Source organism: Amphiura filiformis, chromosome 3, assembly GCF_039555335.1.
Source record: "Amphiura filiformis chromosome 3, Afil_fr2py, whole genome shotgun sequence".
In the NCBI taxonomy this organism is placed as follows: Eukaryota; Metazoa; Echinodermata; class Ophiuroidea; order Amphilepidida; family Amphiuridae; genus Amphiura; species Amphiura filiformis.
Window position 1 is genome coordinate 10,457,186 of NC_092630.1, and position 26,007 is coordinate 10,483,192.

A 26,007-nucleotide genomic window follows, 5' to 3' on the forward strand; every position below is an offset into this window, starting at 1 on the left:
CTGAAATCTGAATATCAATTACTTGGAGTTCTTTGATTAGCAAGACTGTAAATATAATGGGATATTGCAGATGAAATTATACACCTTAATGGAAGATACGACTTTATCTTCCACACAGAGGGTGTAGATTTCAGATAGAGTCACTCATTTCAGGGGACTCCATTTGAAATTCACACTCCATATGTGAAAATTAAGGCCATGTCTTCCATGGGGTTTATGGATTTCAACTGGATAGCCCTCTGATGGCAAACAAAACAGGGATCAGACCCTCATCAATATCGTTTTTGAGAAAATGTACACTTCGTTTACACAATAACAACAATAACGAAAACCTTATAGCTCCTTATCCAAAACCAATTTTTGACCACAATATTTTTATTCAGAAAACTTCAAATAATAATGATTTTGAAGAACAGTAGAGATTAGGATAAGTATTTGTCAACACTGTGTTCATTTTGCTCTCCCCTCCAGATTGCTGGTCTAGTAGGCCTTGTGCGAGGTAAACTTGAGAAGATTGCTCGTATGGTCTTATCTGCCCTGATTGTGATAGAGGTTCATGCTCGTGATGTGGTAGCCAAGATGTGTGAAGAAAACGTCCAGAATGTCAATGACTTTGAATGGATCAGTCAACTCAGGTAAGTCAAAAGTTTGTCAGCTGTCACAAACAGTACATTTTTTTCATTTCATTTCATATATGTGATGCGATCAAGCAAAATCAGTCGGAACTCGGAAATATTGATTTTGAGATATAGCCATACAAAGGAAATATTTCCTTTTGTTTCCTGTTGTTTTAGAACCTCTTTAATTGCTCATATCTTTGGAACTGGTTGTTCAATTTCAATGGTGTTTTCTGCAAAATCCAGATTTGTAAATGCTTTTTACTATTCCATAAGAAACTGAAAATTTAATATTACCGAGTTCCGACTGATTTTGCTTGATCGCATCACATATATTTATTTCACATTCATGGCCAAGGGCCAAAATACTGAGAAATATTACAAATAGTTATAATTAAAGATACTTAGAATAACACACAAAATTTAAAACATTTATAATTACACAAGTATTGCACATTATAGTATGAATAAACATGACACATGGAAAATATATTATTACAAGGACACAAAGATATGAAATTTGCACAAAAAATAGGCCAATTACAATGTAAAAATCAAAGATTTGGTTAAAATGCACTAAAAGTCAAAACTTGAACCTGCCAGCAGGATAAAACCATTATGAAAAAAATTGGGGCAATTAATGCATGTTTAAAAGGGATACATAAAAAGGGATAGGGCTCTGTTTAAAGCGTTTCGTATTAGCCCTGAGTTGTGTATGATCTTGAGCATAAACCTCTGCCATGGACCGAGATTCTGGTGGGAGGTAATAAATGACTAGTTCTTAGACTGTCACTCAGTCCATTGGCAAAGGTTTGGCAATGCTCAACCCTTCTGTCTGCTAGCTTTTTAATATTGCACTGTTGTATTGACTTTGAATATGAGATGTATTTGTAACCAAGTACAACTATAATATTTTCTCTGTGATCTGCATTGGGGTGTGTGCATGCTGTCAAACCCATGCCAATAAAAGGGACAGAGAATAATATGTTAACCTGTCAATGAGTTGACAGCATCAGATTTAAGAGAGCATACCACCAATTCTGCGCCCCATTGAAATACACAGTAAAATACGCATTTTACTGCACATTTTAGCACGGATAGGTACAACTTGAGATATGAAGCTTGGTATCAAATTAAAGCTGAACATGTGTAGAGTATTATTATTTTACCTGTATACAATGCTAACAATCAATTTTTTTTCTATTTTCCTGTGAAGAAAAGGTGCAACTTAAAGCCTAATAATCACTCAATTTTTCAAAACCGGAAGTTGTTTTAATTTGCACCAAAACTTCACCATTGAAATTATATTTTGGAATTTTTTCTTGCGTTACGTCTTGTCTGAACCATATGAGCTGAAAATGTGCAAGTTTTGGGAAAACGTTCAGAAGATAAACCGCAACAAGCTGAAATAAACTTTGGACTATTTTAACTGCATTTAGTTGGTACATAAAATGTGGAGTGATTTAGTGGTGTGCCGTCTTTGAGGTTTTGGAAGGTTGGGTTAATGATTCTTTCCAATAGCAAATGATGATTTCTGACTATTTTCTCTACAAACAGGATTTTGTTCAGCGATGCAAATGTCTCGAAATTTGAAGGAAGTACATTCATGTGACATTGCTAGCATGGCAATATACTTATCGTTTGTTTTCATGGCCATCCATTACTTCCTAGGTACTACTGGCTTGAAGATCAAAACATGTATGTGCGTGCAGTGAATGCCGAGTTCCCCTACGGTTATGAGTATCTAGGTAACACAGGTCGTCTTGTCATCACACCACTCACTGATAGATGCTACCTTACTTTGACTGGAGCATTGCATCTCAAGTTTGGTGGCGCTCCTGCTGGGCCAGCTGGTACTGGCAAAACAGAAACAACCAAGGTCAGTGATGTAATCTCATGTTAGTACTTCATTAGTACCACATCACTTGGGACATAGTAACAGACTTTTAAAAATGGTACCCGCTGAAAGAAGAAATATAGATTCAAATTTCTTAAACTTTAGAGATTTATATGGGGCAACAAATGGTATATTCCTGTTGATTTCCTTACCCCCTTTGGAAGACATAACTTATCTCTCCCACACAGGGGTGTGAATTTGAAATGGATTCACCCATTCAGGTAATCCCATTTGAAATTCACACTCCCTATGGGGTGTATGGATTTCAACTGGAATATTCCATTTGTATATTTGTGGTTTCCATAAAACAAATTTAAAACAGAATATAGAATGGATATCAGAAAGTTTGTTTTCTGTCTTCAGTTGTTTCATTAATCCACTACCACTTGAAATATGAAGAGCCAATTTTTATTTTAGTGCTCCAACATATGTCTTTTGAAACAAAACTTGCTTTACATATTCAAATACCCTACTATAGTCTATATATCTCCGTCGAGTCACAGACACTAGCTTTGGAAGTTCAGTGTGCTCTGCATTAGCTTAGTGTCACTTGGTGTGTGTACATACTTTTATGCGCGCAATCAACATGAGACATATGTACACACAAGAAACCACGCTAAGCCAACGCAGCACACGCTGAACTTCAAATCTAGTGCCGGTGACTCGAGGTAGATATATAGACTATAGAATCACTTCATAACTTGTGAAAGAATGTATAACAATATCCTGGAAATATTAAGGTTTAAGTTGCAAAATAAATAAAAATGCTCACTATTTTTTCTAGTTTAGCTACTTCAACAAAATGTTAACAAATACGTTTTGTGTTTTTCCTCTCTCTCCCCACAGGATTTGGGTAAAGCATTAGCCATCCAGACTGTTGTATTCAACTGCTCTGATCAGCTTGATTTCATGGCTATGGGCAAGTTCCTGAAAGGTCTGGCCAGCTCTGGTGCGTGGGCATGCTTTGATGAGTTCAATCGTATTGATATTGAGGTGTTGTCTGTGGTGGCCCAACAGATTACTACTATACAGAAGGCTCAACAGCAAAGGGTGAGACGGTCTAGATGTTTTATGTAGAATGAAAAGTCCATAGATTGCATGTAGCAATTGTGACCTGTGCATTGTATTATATTTAGCCATTACCATTGTTACATTGTATACCCAATTTTTAATTGCCATCAACAGATTATCAATTATCCAGCAAACACAAAATATATTCAAAAACATTCGAAAAGGTTAGAAAAGGTTGCCAAAAACCTTTAAATGTTGGGTTATGTAATGGGTATGAAACATTTAATAACATTTTTAAACATTTTTTAAAAATTGCAGGGAAAAGCTTTTAGTATAGGATATTGTCCATTGATAGTTGAAGCTTTAATCCCCAGTTTCAGCTGATTGTATCAACATTATATATTATCACATTGTATTTTATAGAAATATATATCCCAGATAATTATGCTCTAGTGGAACTTTCAGCGCACCAGTAGTAAACAACAACTAATATGAACATTTGTGTTTCAATGTAAATTATAAAGATGTGACTAAATCAAAAACTTGAAATAAAATTGCAGCTCACTATGCTAGGTTGTGTCTGGTAGCACCTGACTTCTTCAGGTATCTTATAATGGTGAGGTGACATAATAGACAATGGGGAAGGTCTTTTATTGCTGGCCTTATGTACTACAAAAAATGAAGTCCCTCTTACTTGTTAACAGCAAATTTGTAAACAAACTTGACATTTAACCTTTAAAACTTAGTAATATTATTTCTTGCTTTTAATTCTATACTATTTTATTAACATTGCTTCAAATATACGTCAGGTAAAGGTAAGGATGGATTTGCTTAATGATGGTTCATAGAATGGGAGTAAGAACAAGTGTGGTAGAAAATTACAAACAAATTTAGCAAACTTGCTTATTATCCTGTCACCTTGGAGAGGACATTGCAGGTAGCACATTTCAGGAAAAACACTACTAAATTTATTGGTGCTAAACAAGAGATAAAAAAATGAAATTGGTGACATGGATAAATTTGAGATTTTAACACATACTATTAACTGATTTACCGATTAGGTTCTTAACAAATGATCTTTAAGTCATATGAAAATATTTTGTAACTCTTCTAATATTTTGCAGATTTTTTAAAGGGAATACTCAGTTCCTGATTGGTTAACTAATGGTATAATCATCGGAGTAACCACTAACCAATCAAAATAGAAGTGTTGGATCTCTCAGCAATTCTAAGCTTAATCCTCTTCAGCCCCACTGACTATTCATACCATATCTGATTGGCTCAGTACATGATATAGTCCTCTTTGTAACCAATCAAAATAGTTCTTAAGAGGCCAACAATTTAACCAATCCCATGTGGATAACACATTGTTAAAGATATACATGTGAAGGTAACTACCTATGCTCACAGTCGTTATAACCTCCATCGCGATAAAAGTCCCCTACATATTTGCGATTTATTCTGTATTCATTACATGATAAAGATTGAAGGGAGGAGATTGAGATTGAGTTCCTTCCACAGAGTCACAGCCATCATGGAGTATTTTGTAACCATTCATTGTTATCATATTTTAGGTTGACCGCTTCATGTTTGAAGGTATGGAGATTGCACTGAAGGCATCATGTGCCGTGTTCATTACAATGAATCCTGGATATGCTGGCAGGACTGAGTTGCCTGATAACTTGAAGGTAGGTGCCTGAATAAAGAGGGTCCAAAATAGAGAGAGTACTAAATTTGTATCAAATTTATTCATTATTGTAGAGATTACATTCAGAATGTCCCAAATCTTGACAAATTCCTATCCCAAATTCCTGACTTTGTTTGCGTATCTGTAGTGGGGGTGTGTGTCTGGTTGTTTGGTTATGTGTATCTGTCACTCTGTATATCGTGTATGGTCCAGTACATATTGTGTAATAATGTCTATTTTGTTATTTGATAGGCTTTGTTCCGTCCTGTTGCTATGATGGTGCCAGACTACGCTATGATTGCTGAGATCTCACTCTATTCATTTGGATTCAGTGATGCTAAAGTGTTAGCTAAGAAGATCACAACTACCTTCAAATTGTCATCTGAACAGCTTAGCTCACAGGTAAGATGGCGAGAAATAAGCCTGAAATGTAACCTTAGTGATTTTTTCTCCTTTGAAAGAATTAGTAGTGTTTCTATTTGCAATATTTCATATTATACATTTTTATGTGTGAATCTTACTATAATTTGCCTTATGTTGTATGCGTGTGTGTATGTATGTATGTGTGTTAAAGGCTCCGTCAGTTTTGATCCGAGCCTCGCCAAATTCGCACGGGGATGCAGAAAAATACGGGAGTGTCGTAAGCTACCTTCGGTCGAAATCGGAGGTCGGAGGTCAAAGGTCAAATTTTAAACTTCGTCCGATTGGGCTGTAACTCGGTGGGTGGAATCCTTCATGCGAGGGGAACGCGGAGGTCACATTTGGTTGAAATCGGTAAAGAATTGGGCTCCAAATTGGCGAAAATGTGAATTTCCAGAAATCCACAGTGCCCAAGTAACCATGGTTGGTAACAACACTTGCCATCTCTGTTCATCTATAAATAGCGCTGATATAAAAGCTCCATTGAGTGGTCATATTGCACCACATCCTGAAAGTTACACTCACATTAAAAAGGCTCCGTCAGTTTTTATCCGAGCCTCGCCAAATTCACACGGGGGATGCAGAAAAATACGGGGAGTGTCCTACCCTACCTTCGGTCGAAATCGGAGGTCGAAGGTCAAAGGTCAAATTTTAAACTTGGTCCGATTGGGCTGTAATTCATATGGGAGATCAAGGAAAATATGGGGAGTGTCCTCACGCTACCTTCGGTCGAAATCGGAGGTCGAAGGTCAAAGGTCAATTTTAAACTTGGTCCGATTGGGCTGTAATTTATACGAGAGATCAAGAAAAATATGGGGAGTGTCCTAAGCTACTTTCGGTCGAATCTGCGGGATCACATTTGGTTGCGATCGGTAAAGGATTGGGCTCAAAATCCGCGAAAATGTGCATTTTCAAAAGTCAGTGACCATGGTATAAACAATTGCACTTGCTGCCTGTGTTCTATAAATAGCTCTGATGCATTCTGATTCATGTACATTTTTGAACTTGGTAAAATCTATATTAAGCCAATGTCTTCCACTGTGGGTTTTGAAGGGTAAAAGGCTCCGTAGCATACGGCCATACGGGTATACCTCTAGTTATTATAATAATAGTTGCAGCAACTGAAACAAAGTGATGTATGATTCAATACTGGAAGCATCATACCAATGCTATTGTTCATTTGACTTGCTTGAGTCATTGATATAAGTGTGTGCTCCATTAGGCATAGTGTTAAATTGTGTGTGTGGACGTAACAAACTGGCTTGTTTACATGCGCGATCAAAGGTGGAGCATGTGTATGTGTGCAAAGTAATTGAGACAAAGTACTGACGTTACTGCCTTGAGGAAGCCAAATGGATTATACCAGTGATTGTTTATGGATCAGTCGTTGCTAGAAATGTTGCTCCCTTACCAGACATTCACTCGGTCAGACATCCGGGAATATTGTCCCCTTCGTCCCCTTTGCACAAGCGCCAGCATAGCAAGCCAGCTCGAGAAAGGGGAACTGCACATGCGCACACTGGTTTTACAAGGCTATTTCCCCTTTGTGACGTCAGCCCGACCAAGAGAATGAGTTGCACTACTATTGTAGTGGCTGATTTGCCAGTAAATGCTAATTGGTATATCAGTCAGTCCCTGGCATGTCATAGTGACCAGATACAGATGGCCAGAAAATAAAGCATAATATACAAAATGGTGAAAACCAAGCAGATGGTTTAGTATGATATTACCATTTTTACTATTAATCACATAAAATGTATTGTATTGAATACTAAAATAAGAATAACTTTGAAATAATATTGATTACATTTTCATGTATTTAGTATCTTACTATAATATCTTATTATTTTCATTGTAACAGGACCATTATGATTTTGGTATGCGTGCTGTGAAGACTGTCATCTCAGCTGCCGGTAATTTGAAGAGGGAGAACCCAGAGATGCTGGAAGAACTGATTGTACTGAGAGCCATCCGAGATGTAAATGTGCCCAAATTCTTACAGGATGATTTGAAATTATTCAATGGCATTGTGTCTGATCTCTTCCCTAAGATCAAGTAAGAAAAAATGGCGCAATTTATATGTTTAAGAAATGCTTTACAAATATATAGTAATCGCATAGTTGAAAAAAAAAGCGCTTTATTGTTTTGTGTACAATTTTGAAAATTTTTACATAGTGACACTATCTGCAAATAGATTCATCAGGATTGTTCATGGCACACTTCAGAAGCTGCCAGAGAAGTACAACAGTCTTTTGCTATGATTGATGCAAGCACCCTGTTAATAAGCGACATAAGCGGAGCTTTGTGTTCCCTTCAAGAGCGCTGCTCTACGCCGACCAACACTTTGATGCGTAATTGTCCGATCATATTGTCAGTTTGTCAGACAATTGAATCAACCAATCAGAACCCCACTTCTGTGTTTACGCTGTGCATACACTATAAATGTGCCGTTCTTCTCTGTGGAATCTCTAGGGTGTGCGCTCTTGAAGCTGTGTTGTTGTTAAATGGTTTATGGAATAATGTGCGGCCTTTGTAGTCAGCAACAACCTGTAAAGTGTGCTGAGGCTTGTGGATCAACCTCTAGGCGTTGTGCCTGTGCGTAGCGCACTATAAATCACTGCACTTTTCCCCCTTCATGAGGTGCATAGGTGTCTTCCTTGTGCTTATATGATCAGTAATTAGACAGATTGGAGTATACAATTTAAAATGATGGATACATGGGGTGTCAGATTCTTCTTTCTTTACAGATTTATAAATGTTAACAAAATGGATAGATATTGCACAAAGCAGTAGATCTACTTTTACAAGCTCAGTAACAAATACCTCTCATTTGGTAATTATCAAAGTGAAAATGGTGCAGTTTTATTTATGTAACTCTTTCAATTTGTATTCTTTCAGGGAAGAGCCAATAGATTATGGTACGCTGGATACATCTCTGCGTAACGCCTGCAACAAATTTGGACTCAAGGACGTTGAAGGCTTTATCAAGAAGTGTATTCAGCTTTATGAGACAACCGTGGTCAGACATGGTCTCATGTTGGTAGGACCTTCTGGCTCGGGAAAAACTAGGGTGAGTTAAACTGTGAATGATTTCTTTCATTATTGCGATAATTAATTGTCTTTTAATTAATATCTGACAGACGGCAAGTGGAGCAAATTATACACTTGAAAATTGTTCCCTTGATGTGTGTTTATAATTTATGCATTGTTTCTGCCCACTGTAGTGTATGTCATAAATTAATTACAGGTTGTCATTTTGAGTATAAAGGGGCTTTATCAGCATTGCCAGTTCAACATCAAATATGACACATGATTTGATGTGGTCAATTAAGATTTTTTAACTATTTATTTCATTTCTTCTTTGCTAACTTTTGATGTTGTTCTAAATAAAGTTCAAAATTTCCATGTTTTTGGTATACAAACCTCAAAAATTTAAAATGTCACCATGTGACAAGTTATCACAGATCACATCACATATTAGAAAAGTGGGAAAGGGGTCCCACTTGAGCACCATAGTAACTTAGCCATGGGAGCTTCATGACTAAGCCAACTGAAAATTGTATAAATCAGTGTTCACTCGCTTCCTTTACTCAAATGACTCAAATTATCCATAGTAATTAGGGTCTAAATGAGCATTGTATTAATCCTCATTAAAGCAATATGAAAACTTACACACATATGTTAAGTAGTAAATGTTAGGCCTAATTTTGTCATTTACATTGTCTTTATGTTCCTTGTTCATCACATTTCCCAGTGCTATGAAGTGCTTCAGAAAGCCATCACAGATCTGAAGGGCGAGGAAGCAGTAGGTGGAGGTGTATATGAGAAGGTTCACACTTGTGTTCTCAACCCTAAATCTATTACTATGGGTCAACTCTATGGTGAATTTGATCTGCTTACACATGAATGGTAAGTACCAGATATGTAGGGTGAGGAGGCTGTAGGTGGAGGCGTATGAGAAGGTTTACACCTGTGTTCTCAACCCTAAATCTATTACTATGGGTCAACTCTATGGTGAATTTGATCTGCTTACACATGAATGGTAAGTACCAGATATGTAGGGTGAGGAGGCTGTAGGTGGAGGCGTATATGAGAAGGTTTACACCTGTGTTCTCAACCCTAAATCTATTACTATGGGTCAACTCTATGGTGAATTTGATCTGCTTACTCATGAATGGTAAGTACCAGATATGTAGGGTGAGGAGGCTGTAGGTGGAGGCGTATATGAGAAGGTTCACACCTGTGTTCTCAATCCTAAATCTATTACTATGGGTCAACTCTATGGTGAATTTGATCTGCTTACTCATGAATGGTAAGTACCAGATATGTAGGGTGAGGAGGCTGTAGGTGGAGGCGTATATGAGGAGGTTCACACCTGTGTTCTCAACCCTAAATCTATTACTATGGGTCAACTCTATGGTGAATTTGATCTGCTTACACATGAATGGTAAGTACCAGATATGTAGGGTGAGGAGGCTGTAGGTGGAGGTGTATATGAGAAGGTTTACACCTGTGTTCTCAACCCTAAATCTATTACTATGGGTCAACTCTATGGTGAATTTGATCTGCTTACACATGAATGGTAAGTACCAGATATGTAGGGTGAGGAGGCTGTAGGTGGAGGCGTATATGAGGAGGTTCACACCTGTGTTCTCAACCCTAAATCTATTACTATGGGTCAACTCTATGGTGAATTTGATCTGCTTACTCATGAATGGTAAGTACCAGATATGTAGGGTGAGGAGGCTGTAGGTGGAGGTGTATACGAGAAGGTTCACACCTGTGTTCTCAACCCTAAATCTATTACTATGGGTCAACTCTATGGTGAATTTGATCTGCTTACACATGAATGGTAAGTACCAGATATGTAGGGTGAGGAGGCTGTAGGTGGAGGCGATATGAGAAGGTTCACACCTGTGTTCTCAACCCTAAATCTATTACTATGGGTCAACTCTATGGTGAATTTGATCTGCTTACACATGAATGGTAAGTACCAGATATGTAGGGTGAGGAGGCTGTAGGTGGAGGCGTATATGAGAAGGTTCACACCTGTGTTCTCAACCCTAAATCTATTACTATGGGTCAACTCTATGGTGAATTTGATCTGCTTACACATGAATGGTAAGTACCAGATATGTAGGGTGAGGAGGCTGTAGGTGGAGGCGTATGAGAAGGTTTACACCTGTGTTCTCAACCCTAAATCTATTACTATGGGTCAACTCTATGGTGAATTTGATCTGCTTACACATGAATGGTAAGTACCAGATATGTAGGGTGAGGAGGCTGTAGGTGGAGGTGTATACGAGAAGGTTCACACCTGTGTTCTCAACCCTAAATCTATTACTATGGGTCAACTCTATGGTGAATTTGATCTGCTTACTCATGAATGGTAAGTACCAGATATGTAGGGTGAGGAGGCTGTAGGTGGAGGCGATATGAGAAGGTTCACACTTGTGTTCTCAACCCTAAATCTATTACTATGGGTCAACTCTATGGTGAATTTGATCTGCTTACACATGAATGGTAAGTACCAGATATGTAGGGTGAGGAGGCTGTAGGTGGAGGTGTATATGAGAAGGTTCACACTTGTGTTCTCAACCCTAAATCTATTACTATGGGTCAACTCTATGGTGAATTTGATCTGCTTACTCATGAATGGTAAGTACCAGATATGTAGGGTGAGGAGGCTGTAGGTGGAGGCGTATATGAGAAGGTTCACACTTGTGTTCTCAACCCTAAATCTATTACTATGGGTCAACTCTATGGTGAATTTGATCTGCTTACTTATGAATGGTAAGTACCAGATATGTAGGGTGAGGAGGCTATAGGTGGAGGTGTATATGAGAAGGTTCACACCTGTGTTCTCAACCCTAAATCTATTACTATGGGTCAACTCTATGGTGAATTTGATCTGCTTACACATGAATGGTAAGTACCAGATATGTAGGGTGAGGAGGCTATAGGTGGAGGTGTATATGAGAAGGTTTACACCTGTGTTCTCAACCCTAAATCTATTACTATGGGTCAACTCTATGGTGAATTTGATCTGCTTACACATGAATGGTAAGTACCAGATATGTAGGGTGAGGAGGCTGTAGGTGGAGGCGTATGAGAAGGTTCACACTTGTGTTCTCAACCCTAAATCTATTACTATGGGTCAACTCTATGGTGAATTTGATCTGCTTACACATGAATGGTAAGTACCAGATATGTAGGGTGAGGAGGCTGTAGGTGGAGGTGTATGAGAAGGTTCACACTTGTGTTCTCAACCCTAAATCTATTACTATGGGTCAACTCTATGGTGAATTTGATCTGCTTACTCATGAATGGTAAGTACCAGATATGTAGGGTGAGGAGGCTGTAGGTGGAGGTGTATACGAGAAGGTTCACACTTGTGTTCTCAATCCTAAATCTATTACTATGGGTCAACTCTATGGTGAATTTGATCTGCTTACTCATGAATGGTAAGTACCAGATATGTAGGGTGAGGAGGCTGTAGGTGGAGGCGTATATGAGAAGGTTCACACCTGTGTTCTCAACCCTAAATCTATTACTATGGGTCAACTCTATGGTGAATTTGATCTGCTTACACATGAATGGTAAGTACCAGATATGTAGGGTGAGGAGGCTATAGGTGGAGGTGTATATGAGAAGGTTCACACCTGTGTTCTCAACCCTAAATCTATTACTATGGGTCAACTCTATGGTGAATTTGATCTGCTTACACATGAATGGTAAGTACCAGATATGTAGGGTGAGGAGGCTATAGGTGGAGGCGTATATGAGAAGGTTCACACTTGTGTTCTCAACCCTAAATCTATTACTATGGGTCAACTCTATGGTGAATTTGATCTGCTTACACATGAATGGTAAGTACCAGATATGTAGGGTGAGGAGGCTGTAGGTGGAGGTGTATATGAGAAGGTTCACACTTGTGTTCTCAACCCTAAATCTATTACTATGGGTCAACTCTATGGTGAATTTGATCTGCTTACTCATGAATGGTAAGTACCAGATATGTAGGGTGAGGAGGCTGTAGGTGGAGGTGTATACGAGAAGGTTCACACCTGTGTTCTCAATCCTAAATCTATTACTATGGGTCAACTCTATGGTGAATTTGATCTGCTTACACATGAATGGTAAGTACCAGATATGTAGGGTGAGGAGGCTGTAGGTGGAGGTGTATATGAGAAGGTTTACACTTGTGTTCTCAACCCTAAATCTATTACTATGGGTCAACTCTATGGTGAATTTGATCTGCTTACACATGAATGGTAAGTACCAGATATGTAGGGTGAGGAGGCTGTAGGTGGAGGCGTATATGAGAAGGTTCACACTTGTGTTCTCAACCCTAAATCTATTACTATGGGTCAACTCTATGGTGAATTTGATCTGCTTACACATGAATGGTAAGTACCAGATATGTAGGGTGAGGAGGCTGTAGGTGGAGGTGTATATGAGAAGGTTTACACCTGTGTTCTCAACCCTAAATCTATTACTATGGGTCAACTCTATGGTGAATTTGATCCGCTTACTCATGAATGGTAAGTACCAGATATGTAGGGTGAGGAGGCTATAGGTGGAGGTGTATATGAGAAGGTTCACACCTGTGTTCTCAACCCTAAATCTATTACTATGGGTCAACTCTATGGTGAATTTGATCTGCTTACACATGAATGGTAAGTACCAGATATGTAGGGTGAGGAGGCTGTAGGTGGAGGCGTATATGAGAAGGTTCACACTTGTGTTCTCAACCCTAAATCTATTACTATGGGTCAACTCTATGGTGAATTTGATCTGCTTACTCATGAATGGTAAGTGACCTGTGACATCTTATGATACCATGCAAACTATAACATGTCAAGAAAATCTGGTCCCCTGACCTGGGTCTTTAGTAACTTCAATCAAAAACCACATTTTATAGTGTGTTCCATATCATACACCACAAGGCTTTTTTTTTTGAGGTCTATAATGCTCAGACTTGGTTTTCTACTCCTAAGATAACCATTATATTAGCCTTTTCGAGATATGGCAGACACAATAGGATGGCGCTGCACGAAATGGGTAAAGTCTTTTGAATTTGCCGGGTTTTACCTATATTGAAGACTGCACTCCTATTGTGTACGCCATATCTCGAAAAGGCTAACGGACTCTAGTGCAGACAAAAAGATCATTTAGGATCTTTAGTTAAGATGCTAATGTAATTGTTCTGTTATGGATTGAATGGACCTTATACTTGCATGGTCACACAACCTGAATACAATAACTGTGCTCTGTGTATGACATCCACCAGAGGGATGTAAGTTTTCAGACATCTGTCTGACTTCAGGCAGTTTGTATGAATCTTATATGTACAATAGTATAGGGAAATCCACATATTCAGGCAATGGGCTATTCCATTTAAAATCCATAGTACCCCTGTGGAAGATATCTTCCACAGGGGCAGGGGAATATGACTTTTAAATGGAATGAACACATTAGGCAGCTCCATTTGAATTTCATACACCCTCTGAGTGAGATTCAACTTGAATCTTCCACAGAGGGAGGGTGAATTTCAAATGGAGCTGCAAATGTGTCCATTCCATTTGAAATTCATACTCCCCCTGTGGATGATATTTCACAAATCTTCCACAGGGGCTGTGTGGATTTTAAATGGAATAGCCTAATGTTGAAGCAGTTTCAGGCATTTCTACCAGTGCTTGCTTTTCATCGCTGATGCATGATATGGATGAATGCAACCCTTTAATAAAGGCCATTATTAATTATAATAGGTTGTTGGCTTTCTTATGTCTTACAATAAACTATGTGTTCATCTGATTACCTTTGTACAGGACTGATGGTATCCTCTCCTCCTTGATCCGTGTTGGATGTTCAGCTCCAGATGAGGACTCAAGATGGTATATCTTTGATGGTCCTGTAGATGCTGTGTGGATTGAGAACATGAACACAGTGTTGGATGACAACAAGAAACTGTGTCTTAGCAGTGGTGAGATCATCAAGCTAACTGAGGTAAATTTAACACAGATATGAATGATGGGGTGTGTAGGGGGAGTTAAGACTGTTGTCGACAATATTGTTGACAAAGCAATTTTCTGATTGTCGACAAATGGACAAATTGTCAACAAAAATATAGTCATTAAAAATATTAGAGATAACTGCACCAGTCTTTTATTTTCATTTGTAAGTGGTGCAGATTATCTTTCTGTTACAATCACAATATTCTGAAGCTGCGTATGTGAGGTATATGGTAATATTTTGATGTAAATAAATGGTGCATAACATTCTCTGAACTTAATATTTAGACTTTATTGATGTATTCCTTTGTCGACAACTTGTCGATGTCGGATCTTGAGATTTAATGATTGTCGACAATGAAAATTCTACTCAACAACAGCCCTAGTGAGTGGAGTGGGGGTGTGTGTGTAAGGGGATATTTGTGTATGTGTGAGTCCCTGGCATGATTACATATAAGTGTGTGCATTTGATGTATGCATAATGCAATGATCAAAGAATTGAAATTACTTTTTGTTAACATTGTTACTGTCCATTTCTCCCATACAGTTCCAGCGTATGATATTTGAGGTAGCTGATTTAGCGGTGGCTTCTCCAGCTACCGTGAGTCGTTGCGGTATGGTGTACTTAGAGCCAAGTATTCTGGGCTTGTCACCATTTGTATTCTGCTGGCTCAAGAAGCTGCCAGATGCCATCTATTCATACAAGGATCAGTTGCAGACACTCTTTGACAACTTCCTTGAGGTAAGATATTTGGTAGGATTATGTTTATGACATGTGACTAGATGTCATGTCAAAGAGGAAAGAAATGTGTTTCAAAAATCAGACTAGATATGTCATTTTCAGTGAAATTTGCATTAAAAACAAATTAACTAAAGTTACATTTCTTCATTAACCTTTTTCTTCCAACTTTCTTTGAATTATTTTTTACAATTAGTGGGTTTTTAGCTGGTTCGCCGTCGGACAAGTTTTGAACTGTCAAGCTTTCGTCAGGAGTAGCTCTGACTTCTTCTTCAGCTTGACAGTTCAAAACTTGTCCGACGGCGAACCAGCTAAAAACCCACTAATTGTTATGAATTCCTGTCGTAAAAGCCTATCCCACAATTTCTTTGAATTTATAATTACAGTGCCTAATTTCAAAAAAATTTACAAAATGTAATTGATAAAAATCCATTTGCAATTTGTATGTGCACTTCATGTTCTTTAGGTGGCCTGTTTGCTGTGGGGTACTCAAGTTTGGTCTGGGTAGGGATGCGCTGCTGAGAATTTGAAAGTTGCCCATTTGGCAAATGATTACACATCTAGTTCAGTTGATTGATAATAGTTTGCTTCCATCTAAATTATAATATGTTTAATTTATCAATACAATATGATTAGGATTGCATTTCATTCATCCGTGAGAACTGCAAGGAGATAGTGACATCAATGGACAGCAACCTGACTCTGAGTTTACTCCGACTGCTAGACTGCTTCTTCACACCATTCATACCAAAAGAGGTAGGTATTATTGCAGTTGAAATCCATACATCCCCTATTGTGACATGGCCTTGATAGTCCACACAGGGAGTGTGAATTTTGGGGAGCAGCGTGGTCCACTGGTTAAGGTCTTTGCCTTTGGTGCAAGAGGTCCCGGGTTCGATTCCCCGCAGGACCTAAAAAAAAAAAAAAATCTCTGCTCTCCCCGTGGTTCATCTGGTAATGGCGGGGCAGATGATCCATGATAAAAAAGACCTTGTTACAGGCGGTTCCGATCAGGGTAACGCCCGATTGTCGGCTACACTTGCCTGTCCTATAAAATTACCCCACCAGCTATCTCACGGCGACCCACTTCGTTCACCAGGTCACTTGTATCTGGCGAAGTTTCACAGCGTTATCTCCTAGATTTCAGCTGTTAATGCCTAGATATGCCCGACATAAAAAAAAAAAAAAAAAAAAAATGGGGTTACCTGAATGGGTGACTCCATCTGAAATCTACACCCGTTGTGTGGGAGATTAAGGTCATGTCTTCCATAGAGGGTGTATGGAACTGAATAGTCTATTTGAAATACAGTTATCAAATATTTACAAAGTGCGATTATTTGCTTTATATGTGATATGATGTTGGCAATGTTTTTATCTTTGGTGGATTGATAGCTTTATATTCATGTGAAATATGATACTTCTCAACTCGAGTTTGATAGTGACGTTACTGCATTTTAGTTTGCATAGCCTTGAATCGTGTGGATTGTTCTTGGAATCAAAGCATAATATAATCCTGTGTATAGGGCATCATTACATCATTACTAAACTCAAGGTGAGAAGAAACTGTAGTAATGTTAATCTTGTGGTACAGATATAAAGGATTTTTGCTTTTTTAAATTATTGTCATTTAAGTGAAATCCAGCATCCCTTCAATACACATATATTTCTTTTTACGAGTACAATGTAATGCTCTCAGCACATGCTTAAAGTTTTGTTATTATTTGTATGATTTAGCAAATTTTGATGTTGAGGCTTTTGATATTTTCTTTAATACCATATCTTATCCCTAATCCACCTATTCTATCCTATCCAAATCCTAACTGAATCCTATCGTAACCCTTAACCTATCTGTATTGACCTATTGACCTTAAGTCCAAAATTAGTCATTGGGCTATTGCAGTTGAAATCTATACACTCCATGTGGAAAACATTTCCTTAATCTTGAACATAGGGTGTGTAGATTTCAATGGAGTTACCCATTCAGGTAACCGTAACCCCATTTAAAATTCACACTCCTTGTGTGGAAAATAAAATCATAGAAATCTTCCATACAGGGTGTATGGATTTCTGGAATATACTGGAATAGCCTATAGGCCTGAACATTCTACCATCAATTAGGCAAAAAAAGATTGCTATTATTTGTATTTACATTGATAAGATATTTGAATAGTTTAAATCGCATCAGAATTACTCAAGTTTATTTAAAGCCAAATCATGTTGATTCTTTGACTCAGATTTATCATATATCTCTTCGTAGAGGGAAAGTGAGTTCAAATTTTTTTTATTATTCCACCCATTCCACAATAGTTAACCAATTCCATAAATAAAGCAATAGTTTGACAGCATTTATAAGCACACATTAATGCATGCCAGCCAAGGGTAATAAGCAATTCTGTTGAATATCACAGCATATCATAAGCTGCTCATATTTAATTCTGTAGTATACCATGGCAATTTGCCAGTTCACATAAATGCATGCAAATGAAAATTTAAGCATATTCCACCCACAATAGTTAACCTATTCCATAAAGCAAGAGCTTAACAGCATTTATAAGCTCATATCAATGCATGTCGGCCAAGGGTAATTTCATAAGCTGCTCATATTAAATTCTGTAGTATAATACCACAGCAATTTGCCAGTTCACATAAATGCATGCAAATGAAAATTTAAGCCGTGTAGAATATCACAGCATATTCCACCCATTCCATAATTAACAAATTCCATAAAGCAAAAGTTTGACAGCATTTATAAGCTCACTAATGCATGGAAAAGAGAATAAGCAATTCCTTAGAATATCACAGCACATCTCGACATTTCATACAGACATGAGAATTTTCAGCCTTTTTCTTGAATTCAGGAAGTTTTGTTATCCAAATTTACACACATTTTTCATCGGCTTTTTCAGACAGTTTTCAAAAAGCCATTCTCATGACTGTTGATAAGCTGCTCATATTAATGTTGAATTCTGTAGAATACAGCAGAAATTTGCCAATTCACATCAATGCATTCAAATGGAAATTTTAAATTATACAATATCACAACACATCTTCTATACTTTATGTGGCTTACAATTGGCAAAAATTATTTGGTATGACAAGTTTATATACCTCTGTCAGTGTGGCTTACTTTGGATAACATTGAGCATGGGACTTCACTGATGAATCTATCTATCCTCTATTTCCTTGATATAACTGCAACATTTTACAAGCTCACTTTTCTGTATATTCTAAGATTAATGATAACCTCTTTAGTGTATCATGGTATCTTATAATCATACCATAATGCATGTCAGCATGTGTTTTTATTTAAATCTTCCTAATTATTCATTTCACTTCATAACTTGCCATACTAGGGCAGGGGTACTAGTAGTAAAGATGGCGAAGTAAGTGTAGGCATATGTAGTAAAAATTACTTAGAAAAATAGAAATGTTTGCAAGAGAGATTTGCCGTGAGCATACAAAGTCTTCTAGAATTTCTTTTCTGATGTAGCTTCAACTGTCATCATTGGTCTATTGAGTTGAAATCCATACCCCCTATGAAAGATGTGGCCTTAATCTCTCACACAGGGGGTTTAGATTTCAAATGGAGTCACCCATTCAGGTAACCCAATTTGAAATTCACACTCCCTGTGTGGGAGATTAAGGTCATGTCTTCCATAGGGTGTATGGATTTTAACTGGAATATCTCATTAGAATAATACTATATCATGTAGAATATCATATAGATGTGTGTTTTTGAGTGATCAAGAGAGAGTGAGGGAGAGAGGAATGAGAGACATGGCAACAGAAAAAGAGACAGACATTATCTAATTGTGTTCACTTGGCATTTGTCAATGTAGACATTTATTTTCAGTAGCATAGTGTGAACATAAATAGTTTTTGTATAGTAGTTATTTCATTTAGATATCATGATTTCATCCACTTGAAATTGACTTAGAACAACATTTAGATTTCAATTCTTACATTACTACAAGTGTTTCCATCATTGCATTTCTTCTTGCATATTGAAGATGCTATAGCCGCCTGCATCTATTCATCAAATTTGCAATGAAATCTGTGTAAAATGACTGTAGTACTTCAACACTATTTTAAGCGTGCAGTTAGTTGTTGACATTTTTACGTTGTAATTTTACATCCTGCTTGCTGTGAGATTTCAATGTGATGATTGGACTATTCCATTTTAAATTCACACTCCCCATGTGGAAGATTTCGTTCAAGTCATCCAGGAGTATTGCTTTTAAATAAAATAGACAATTCAGTAACTCCCATTTGAGATACTCATTCCCGCTGTGGAAGATATCGGTAAAGCAATGTTCATGTACAGGGGGAGTATGGGTTTCAAAATAATTAACCCTAGCCGATTCCAAGTGAAAAGTACACTCCATCTGCGGAAGACTTTTCTTAAATCTTCTACAGGAGTATGGCAGATTTGAAATGAAATAGCCAGTTGATATTATGTTTCTGTGATGTGTCTCCATTCCATGCATTGCTTCTAATTATGATTTTGCATTATTATTATGATTTGTTTGCATAAAACTTGTGTTGTGATTTGGCTACTTGTTATAGCGGGTAAGACAGTTGATTTCATTTGCTCTTCAGCTGTGTGGTTTGCACTTTATGTGTATGTTGTTTTTTCTCACACACTTGTTTTATTTCTAGATGTGTTTATTTGTTTGTCCTGTTTATTGCAGTGAAATTCTTCGCACATAAAGCTAGCGTACATGATGATTTGTATCAGACTTGCAGTAAACCAAATGACTCGACTGAACTCGGACTCAACTCAATATTTGACGACTTATGATTTGACTTGAATGACTTGATTTGACTTGGACTTGACTCATCATTTGGTTACTTGTGACTGACTTGTGACTCAATCTTCAAATGATTCAACATGACTTGTGACTCAACCTAGTTGAACCCTTGGTGATTTATCTCGTAACTCGGACCCTTGACTTACTGGACTGGTTACTCAACTCAAACCATCGATGATCTAACTCATGAGTCAACTTCAACTAGAAAATGTGCATTCTCCTGTGATTCTAAGGTTGTTTGATTTGATGGAGCTGATACACTTAGAAATAAAGAAGAAAAATTAAAACCTGAAACAATATGAAAATATATTCAGGTATCCAGTTTTTAAAATCCTTATTATTTTTCCTATATTTTGGCTCAGTGTTTGAAAAGCTCATAATTTGAAAAGTGATTGGGATTTCCATTTTTATCCTAACATTGCATTGTAAACATTGAATTTAAAAAATAAGAAAAAAAACAAAGACAATTGTCTAAAACATAACAACATATCACTACTAGATTCCTATTACTGCCAACCCAGAGGTACACTGCTGCCCAGCTACTTTACTACCAGTGCATGACCAATCCAGTGCTAGTGTGTGTCTACTGTGTATGTGATTCCTACACAGGTAGTCTATAGAGTACCAATGAAGTTGCTGGGTAGTGGTGTACCTCTGGGGGTGGCAACAATAGGAATCTGGTTGTGTAAGATCCAGGTAAGTACCCAATTAGTCTTAATGACATCAGCACCTATATTTACTAAAATGATCGTAATCCAAAGAGGTTTTTGATCTTGTAAATAACGCTACCCTATATCTGGAAGACCTTTTACAGCATAGGTTTCATAGATGCATGGCCATTACTAACTAGCGTGCAAAGAAAGATCTACTGTAAGCGTAACTATATAGACAGTTGAAACTATTTTTGATTACCATAAACTTGTGTGCTAACCTGTTGTGATGTGTGTTTTGATACTGTGTACTAACATATAAGTGTTTAATTGTCTTGTGCAGGTGAGAATGGTGTGAATTGACATTGGGGGTTTTTTTTATCAGGAGGATCCTGGTTTGTCCACTATACATTTGTTATCATAGTCATGCATAGCTTGCCTTTCACCTCCACTGGCTTTTGTTTGAGGCCTTTTTTTTTAATACAGAATTTCAATGCATTTTTCACTTGATAATTTACTATTAAACGAATGACATTCACTACTTGACCTGGTATTGGTATTGAAATTACAATGCAAGTGTTTGGAATAAAATAGCAATCCAAGTAAAGTATCTACCAGTTAGTGCACATGGATTGGATCAATTGCCATGTAGCCAAACAGTATTGCAAGTCGTAAGATCAAATGTAATCCTTTGTGAAACAGGGCCATGCGGTATGGTGGTACCAATCCTAGAATTCCCCTCAAATCTTTACTGCCCCCCCCCCCCATCAAAATCCGTTCATATGAGAACATAATCTGGTTCCTTTAGTATGTCCTCTTTTACGCATGAAAAGTTTGACGGGAACAACTACACTAAGTGTTTTATTGTTCAATAGTGTCAGAAGAGTTCAGATCATTTGCACATAAAGAGTTCAGCTACAAAATGGACATGACCTTAATCTCCCACATAGTGGGTGTAGATTTCAAATGGGGTAAATCTGAATGGGTGACTCCATTTAAAATTTACGCTCCTTGTGTGAGAGATTAAGCTGATGTCTTCCATAGGGGGTGTATGTATTTCAACTGGGATAGACCAGTATAATACACCATGAACGGCATTGTGTTTTTTCAATTAATTTTGTTATCGATAGTGTTGTTTGATATTTACTTCTTTGTAAAAAAATCACAAGCTTTTGAAACAATTCTCACTAATTTGAACACCTCCCTAATCAACAATCGCAAGTATTTAATTACATAAATAACAACATTGATGCAAATATACACATGATAGCCTTTTGTTTAACATATTGTGTGCTTCTCATTTTAACAGGGAGAGAAGGCAATGATGCAGGAGCAATTGGACCGTATAGCAGAGCTGATCCAGCCTTGGTTCATCTTTGCCTTGGTATGGACAGTGGGAGGAACAGTTGATACAACCGGCAGACATAAATTCAGCGATTTCCTCAGAAAGAAAATGAAGGACAAAGAGGTATTATTATATGTCAAATGTATTTTCTTGTTCTCTGGTTTGATTTTGGGTATTTAACTGATCTGCTTTCCAGCTGTTAGATTAATACTCATTGCTTTTGTGACATCACTTGTGTGACTTTACTTAAAAAGAAAACAACTCTTGAACGATGTTACTCATAACATGAATAACAGTGACTGGGGTGAATTTAACCAAACTGTTAAGCCTTTGTTATCTCAAGTAACTGTTCACAAATTCCGAATACCCTTTTACTAGTTGTATCTTTACGATCGGTCCCTGTTGTAAATTCATATTACTTATGAATGGTTCCGATCATAAATTATTTTGGTAAAATAGATTTTACAATGCGTTGTAAGCTATGATAGATTTTGTGACTTACGAAGCATCTTAAATGTTAGTGAACTGGATCCGGTCACTTTTATCAGTTTATAAAAGATAACAATTAATAACATTGCAAATCTACAATAATAGATGTTATTAAAAAACATTGTGTGTGTGATTTGAAAATATTTGTTGCATGAAATTGAATGCAAGGACCTGAGCTTGAGTAGTCAAGGATAGTAATCTGTCATTTTTTCAGAATGATTACTCATTACTTGTCAAATGTACGTATGCATCATTATCACCGAGTAATTTTAATAACATTTAAAAATGTTAACTTTGTGATTATTTGAACTTATGTTCCACAGATCCAGCTGCTATTCCCTGCAGAGGGCACAGTTTATGATTATCGCCTGGATGATGCAGGCATCAGTCAAACTGAGTCCTCTAAAGATGATGAGGAAGAAGACGAAGCAGCCAATAAACAGAGGAAGGTAAGAATTTGTAGTTGAGAGAAATAATTATGATTAGGAAACAACATGCATGTAACTTAAGCAATGAAAAACCCTGTTCTATGGCTGAAAGACATGCTAGGTAATAAATATTTATTTATTTTTAAGAGGCAAAATGACCCTAAAAATCAACAAAGCTTGAAAAATCTGAAAATTGTTAGCAACCATATTTTGAAACTTTTCTGACTTTTTTTCAAAAAATTTCAGTCAAAATATACCCACCTCGGTCAAAAATGGCTGTCAATTTCATACTGCTAAAACAAATCCCCAGCATGCAAAATCTGGGTCGGTTGAGCCTGTAGAACAGAATGGGTATTTTCTTTTTGCCTTATCGGATAGTTAACTGCCAGAAATTGTAACTAATTACAAGGGTCAAGAGATTTAACTGATTAGCCTGTAATTGACTAGAATTGGATTCAAGGTAAATGTACATGTGTAGGTTGAAAGAGTTTTCAAGATGTTTGAATGTGAAATATGTATATTTGTACCTTTTACAAACAGAAAATGGCAGCAGCTGAGTCAGAAACAGGAGAAACTCCAATGATGTTAGGGAAACAGGTTAGGGATGTTACAAGTTAGACAAATGTTACAAATGGTTCAATTTTTGTTACCAAGTTTGACAAATTATAGCAGTGATTTTAGATAATTGGTTGATGGCAAAACATTTCTCAACTTGGGAGTAACTTTTTTAAACTACAACACTTCTCCATCTTTTTGTTTTATAGCAAGACAGCTGATGTTCATGTACTTTTTTTAAAATTGTATTTGATTTTGTTGAATACAAATCTCTTCGGTTATAAATTATTTAACTGTTGGATTTTTTCCCAGCGCTTGGACATTTATAATAAACAAGTTGTTCTTTGAACATTTATTCTATATTTGAGTTAGTTTCTACTAATTTTTAACAATGAAGATTTCATGTGGGCTTATTACATTGTCTTAACTGATAATATACTGTTTACTTAATATTAACTATATAACATTCTGTTCATAATTAACTTGTTTTTATGTGCAAATACATTCATTCATTCATTCATGGTTTATTAATAGACACAGTCGCAGCTAAAAGCTGAATTGATGTGAAATTTACAATCAATAAAAATCAACAAAAATGCATGACATATAAAATATCAAAAAAACAACAACATAGAGCACACATATTCTATCGAGGGGTGAGATCACCTCATGCAACCAAATCCCAAGGTAAGAAAAGTCCGCAGCTGAAAGTGCGGACAACAGGACCTGGGAAAATAGGCGGAAAGGAGATGGTCTTGCCCCCAGGACAAAATCAATCAAATAAATTCTATATAAACGTGATAAAAGTTTCAGTCCATTTATATATTGACAGAACATTTGTGACACAATGAAGGAGATGTGTGAGTTATTTGTGGCTTATATCAATTTTGAAATATGGTCAACAGAAAAACTGCTTTTGTATTGGGCCATTCCATTTGAAATCTACCCTTTGTGAAAAGAGGAAACTGCTATCCTGATTCCAGTTGGAAAATATGACTAATCCATGTGAAATTTGTGTCACATTTTATTTAAAATCTCAGCATGAAAACTCTAGAAACATGTTGAAATCAAGTTGGAATGCAATTTGGTCCTGATTTGGAACATTTTAGATTTCCAATAATTTCACACCTGTTCCATCGTTCTTGGAAGAAAATTGTTGGATCTGGATAGCTAAAACCGCTGAATTGCCCAAATCTACCTCAACGAGGGTGTGGTTTTTAAATGGAACAGCTCATTTCATCATGTTTTTGTTTGTTTGTTTAGTTTTTTTGCAACATAAAATTGTGATATCTCAGAAAGCATATTAAGGGCAGAGTAATGGGAGAGAACATGGACCTTTTCGAGGTTCATTATTTCTGAATTGTATGTCCAAAGTATATAAAACTATACATTTTTGGAAAGTAAATAAGTCAAGGAATCCCATGGTCAGGTCAGATAAAATAAAAAAATATCAAGTTTTTGAAAAAATCACAAAAATCACTTTTTACCCCAATTTTTTGTGACAACTTAGAAAAAAATCCGTTCGGAGTATAAAAAAATCAGTTAGTTTTTCATGAAGAAGAGACATGAACTTAGGGAAGGTTTTTTATTTTTTGAAATTCGCTCTTTTTTTGAAATATTGAAAAAACATGTGAAAAAACCGCTTTGTCACTCTATTAAGCTAAAATTGCACATAATGGTGTATATTTTTGTTTAAAACAAATATTTTGAAAAAATAAAAAAACCTTCCCTAGACTTTGATGTACTCTAAAGGATAGTGCAAAAAGTTTACCATTTGCTTGCATATTTTTCGAGTTATCTTGTCACAAAAATCGCGCAAAATTATCAAAAGTGAACTCTAAGAAATCGAAATAAAAAAAAAAAATTTCAAAATTATGCACAAAACGTCCTTAAATTTTAAAACGGTAAGACTTTCACACTTGTAAAAGCTGTATCTGGTGCATGGTCTTAATATGCATCTTTTTGCACCAATGAATCTATAATGTCTGCTTTCAGTGCGCCAAAATTCAAAATAATTAAAAAATCTAAGTGGCATTTTGACTGCAAATTTTTGTTTTGTTTACACCACATTTGCTGGCATTAACAACATACCGAATGCGTCTTGACTCATGTTGGACATACGCCAGCAGAGTTGCGCCACGTCACGCTTGACGCGAATCGCTGCAGTAATCACAATATTTCGCATTCACATTTCTGACTCATTATTTCCCGCCAATTTACTAAGCTGTCTTGAGCCATGTGACTTTTTAGAGTTGAAAAGAGTGAAATAAATCAAGCAAAAATACGTATAAATATTAGCAACTTGTATTTTATCAGTTTCAAGTGATAGAATACATCTTAGTGT

At 36.8% G+C, this 26,007-nt stretch overlaps 1 protein-coding gene across 1 annotated transcript in view; it reads left to right on the forward strand.

Annotated features, from left to right (window-relative positions):
- Window positions 1-26,007, forward strand: part of LOC140148008 (dynein axonemal heavy chain 1-like) — a 98,143-nt gene that overhangs the window by 34,271 nt on the left and 37,865 nt on the right. Inside the window, 13 exon segments of the mRNA XM_072169834.1 lie at window positions 472-635; window positions 2,289-2,496; window positions 3,361-3,564; window positions 5,100-5,213; window positions 5,465-5,614; window positions 7,494-7,687; window positions 8,531-8,702; window positions 9,387-9,541; window positions 14,464-14,641; window positions 15,194-15,388; window positions 16,022-16,141; window positions 22,156-22,314; window positions 23,004-23,129. Of these exon segments, the coding sequence (XP_072025935.1) occupies window positions 472-635; window positions 2,289-2,496; window positions 3,361-3,564; window positions 5,100-5,213; window positions 5,465-5,614; window positions 7,494-7,687; window positions 8,531-8,702; window positions 9,387-9,541; window positions 14,464-14,641; window positions 15,194-15,388; window positions 16,022-16,141; window positions 22,156-22,314; window positions 23,004-23,129 (2,139 nt within the window).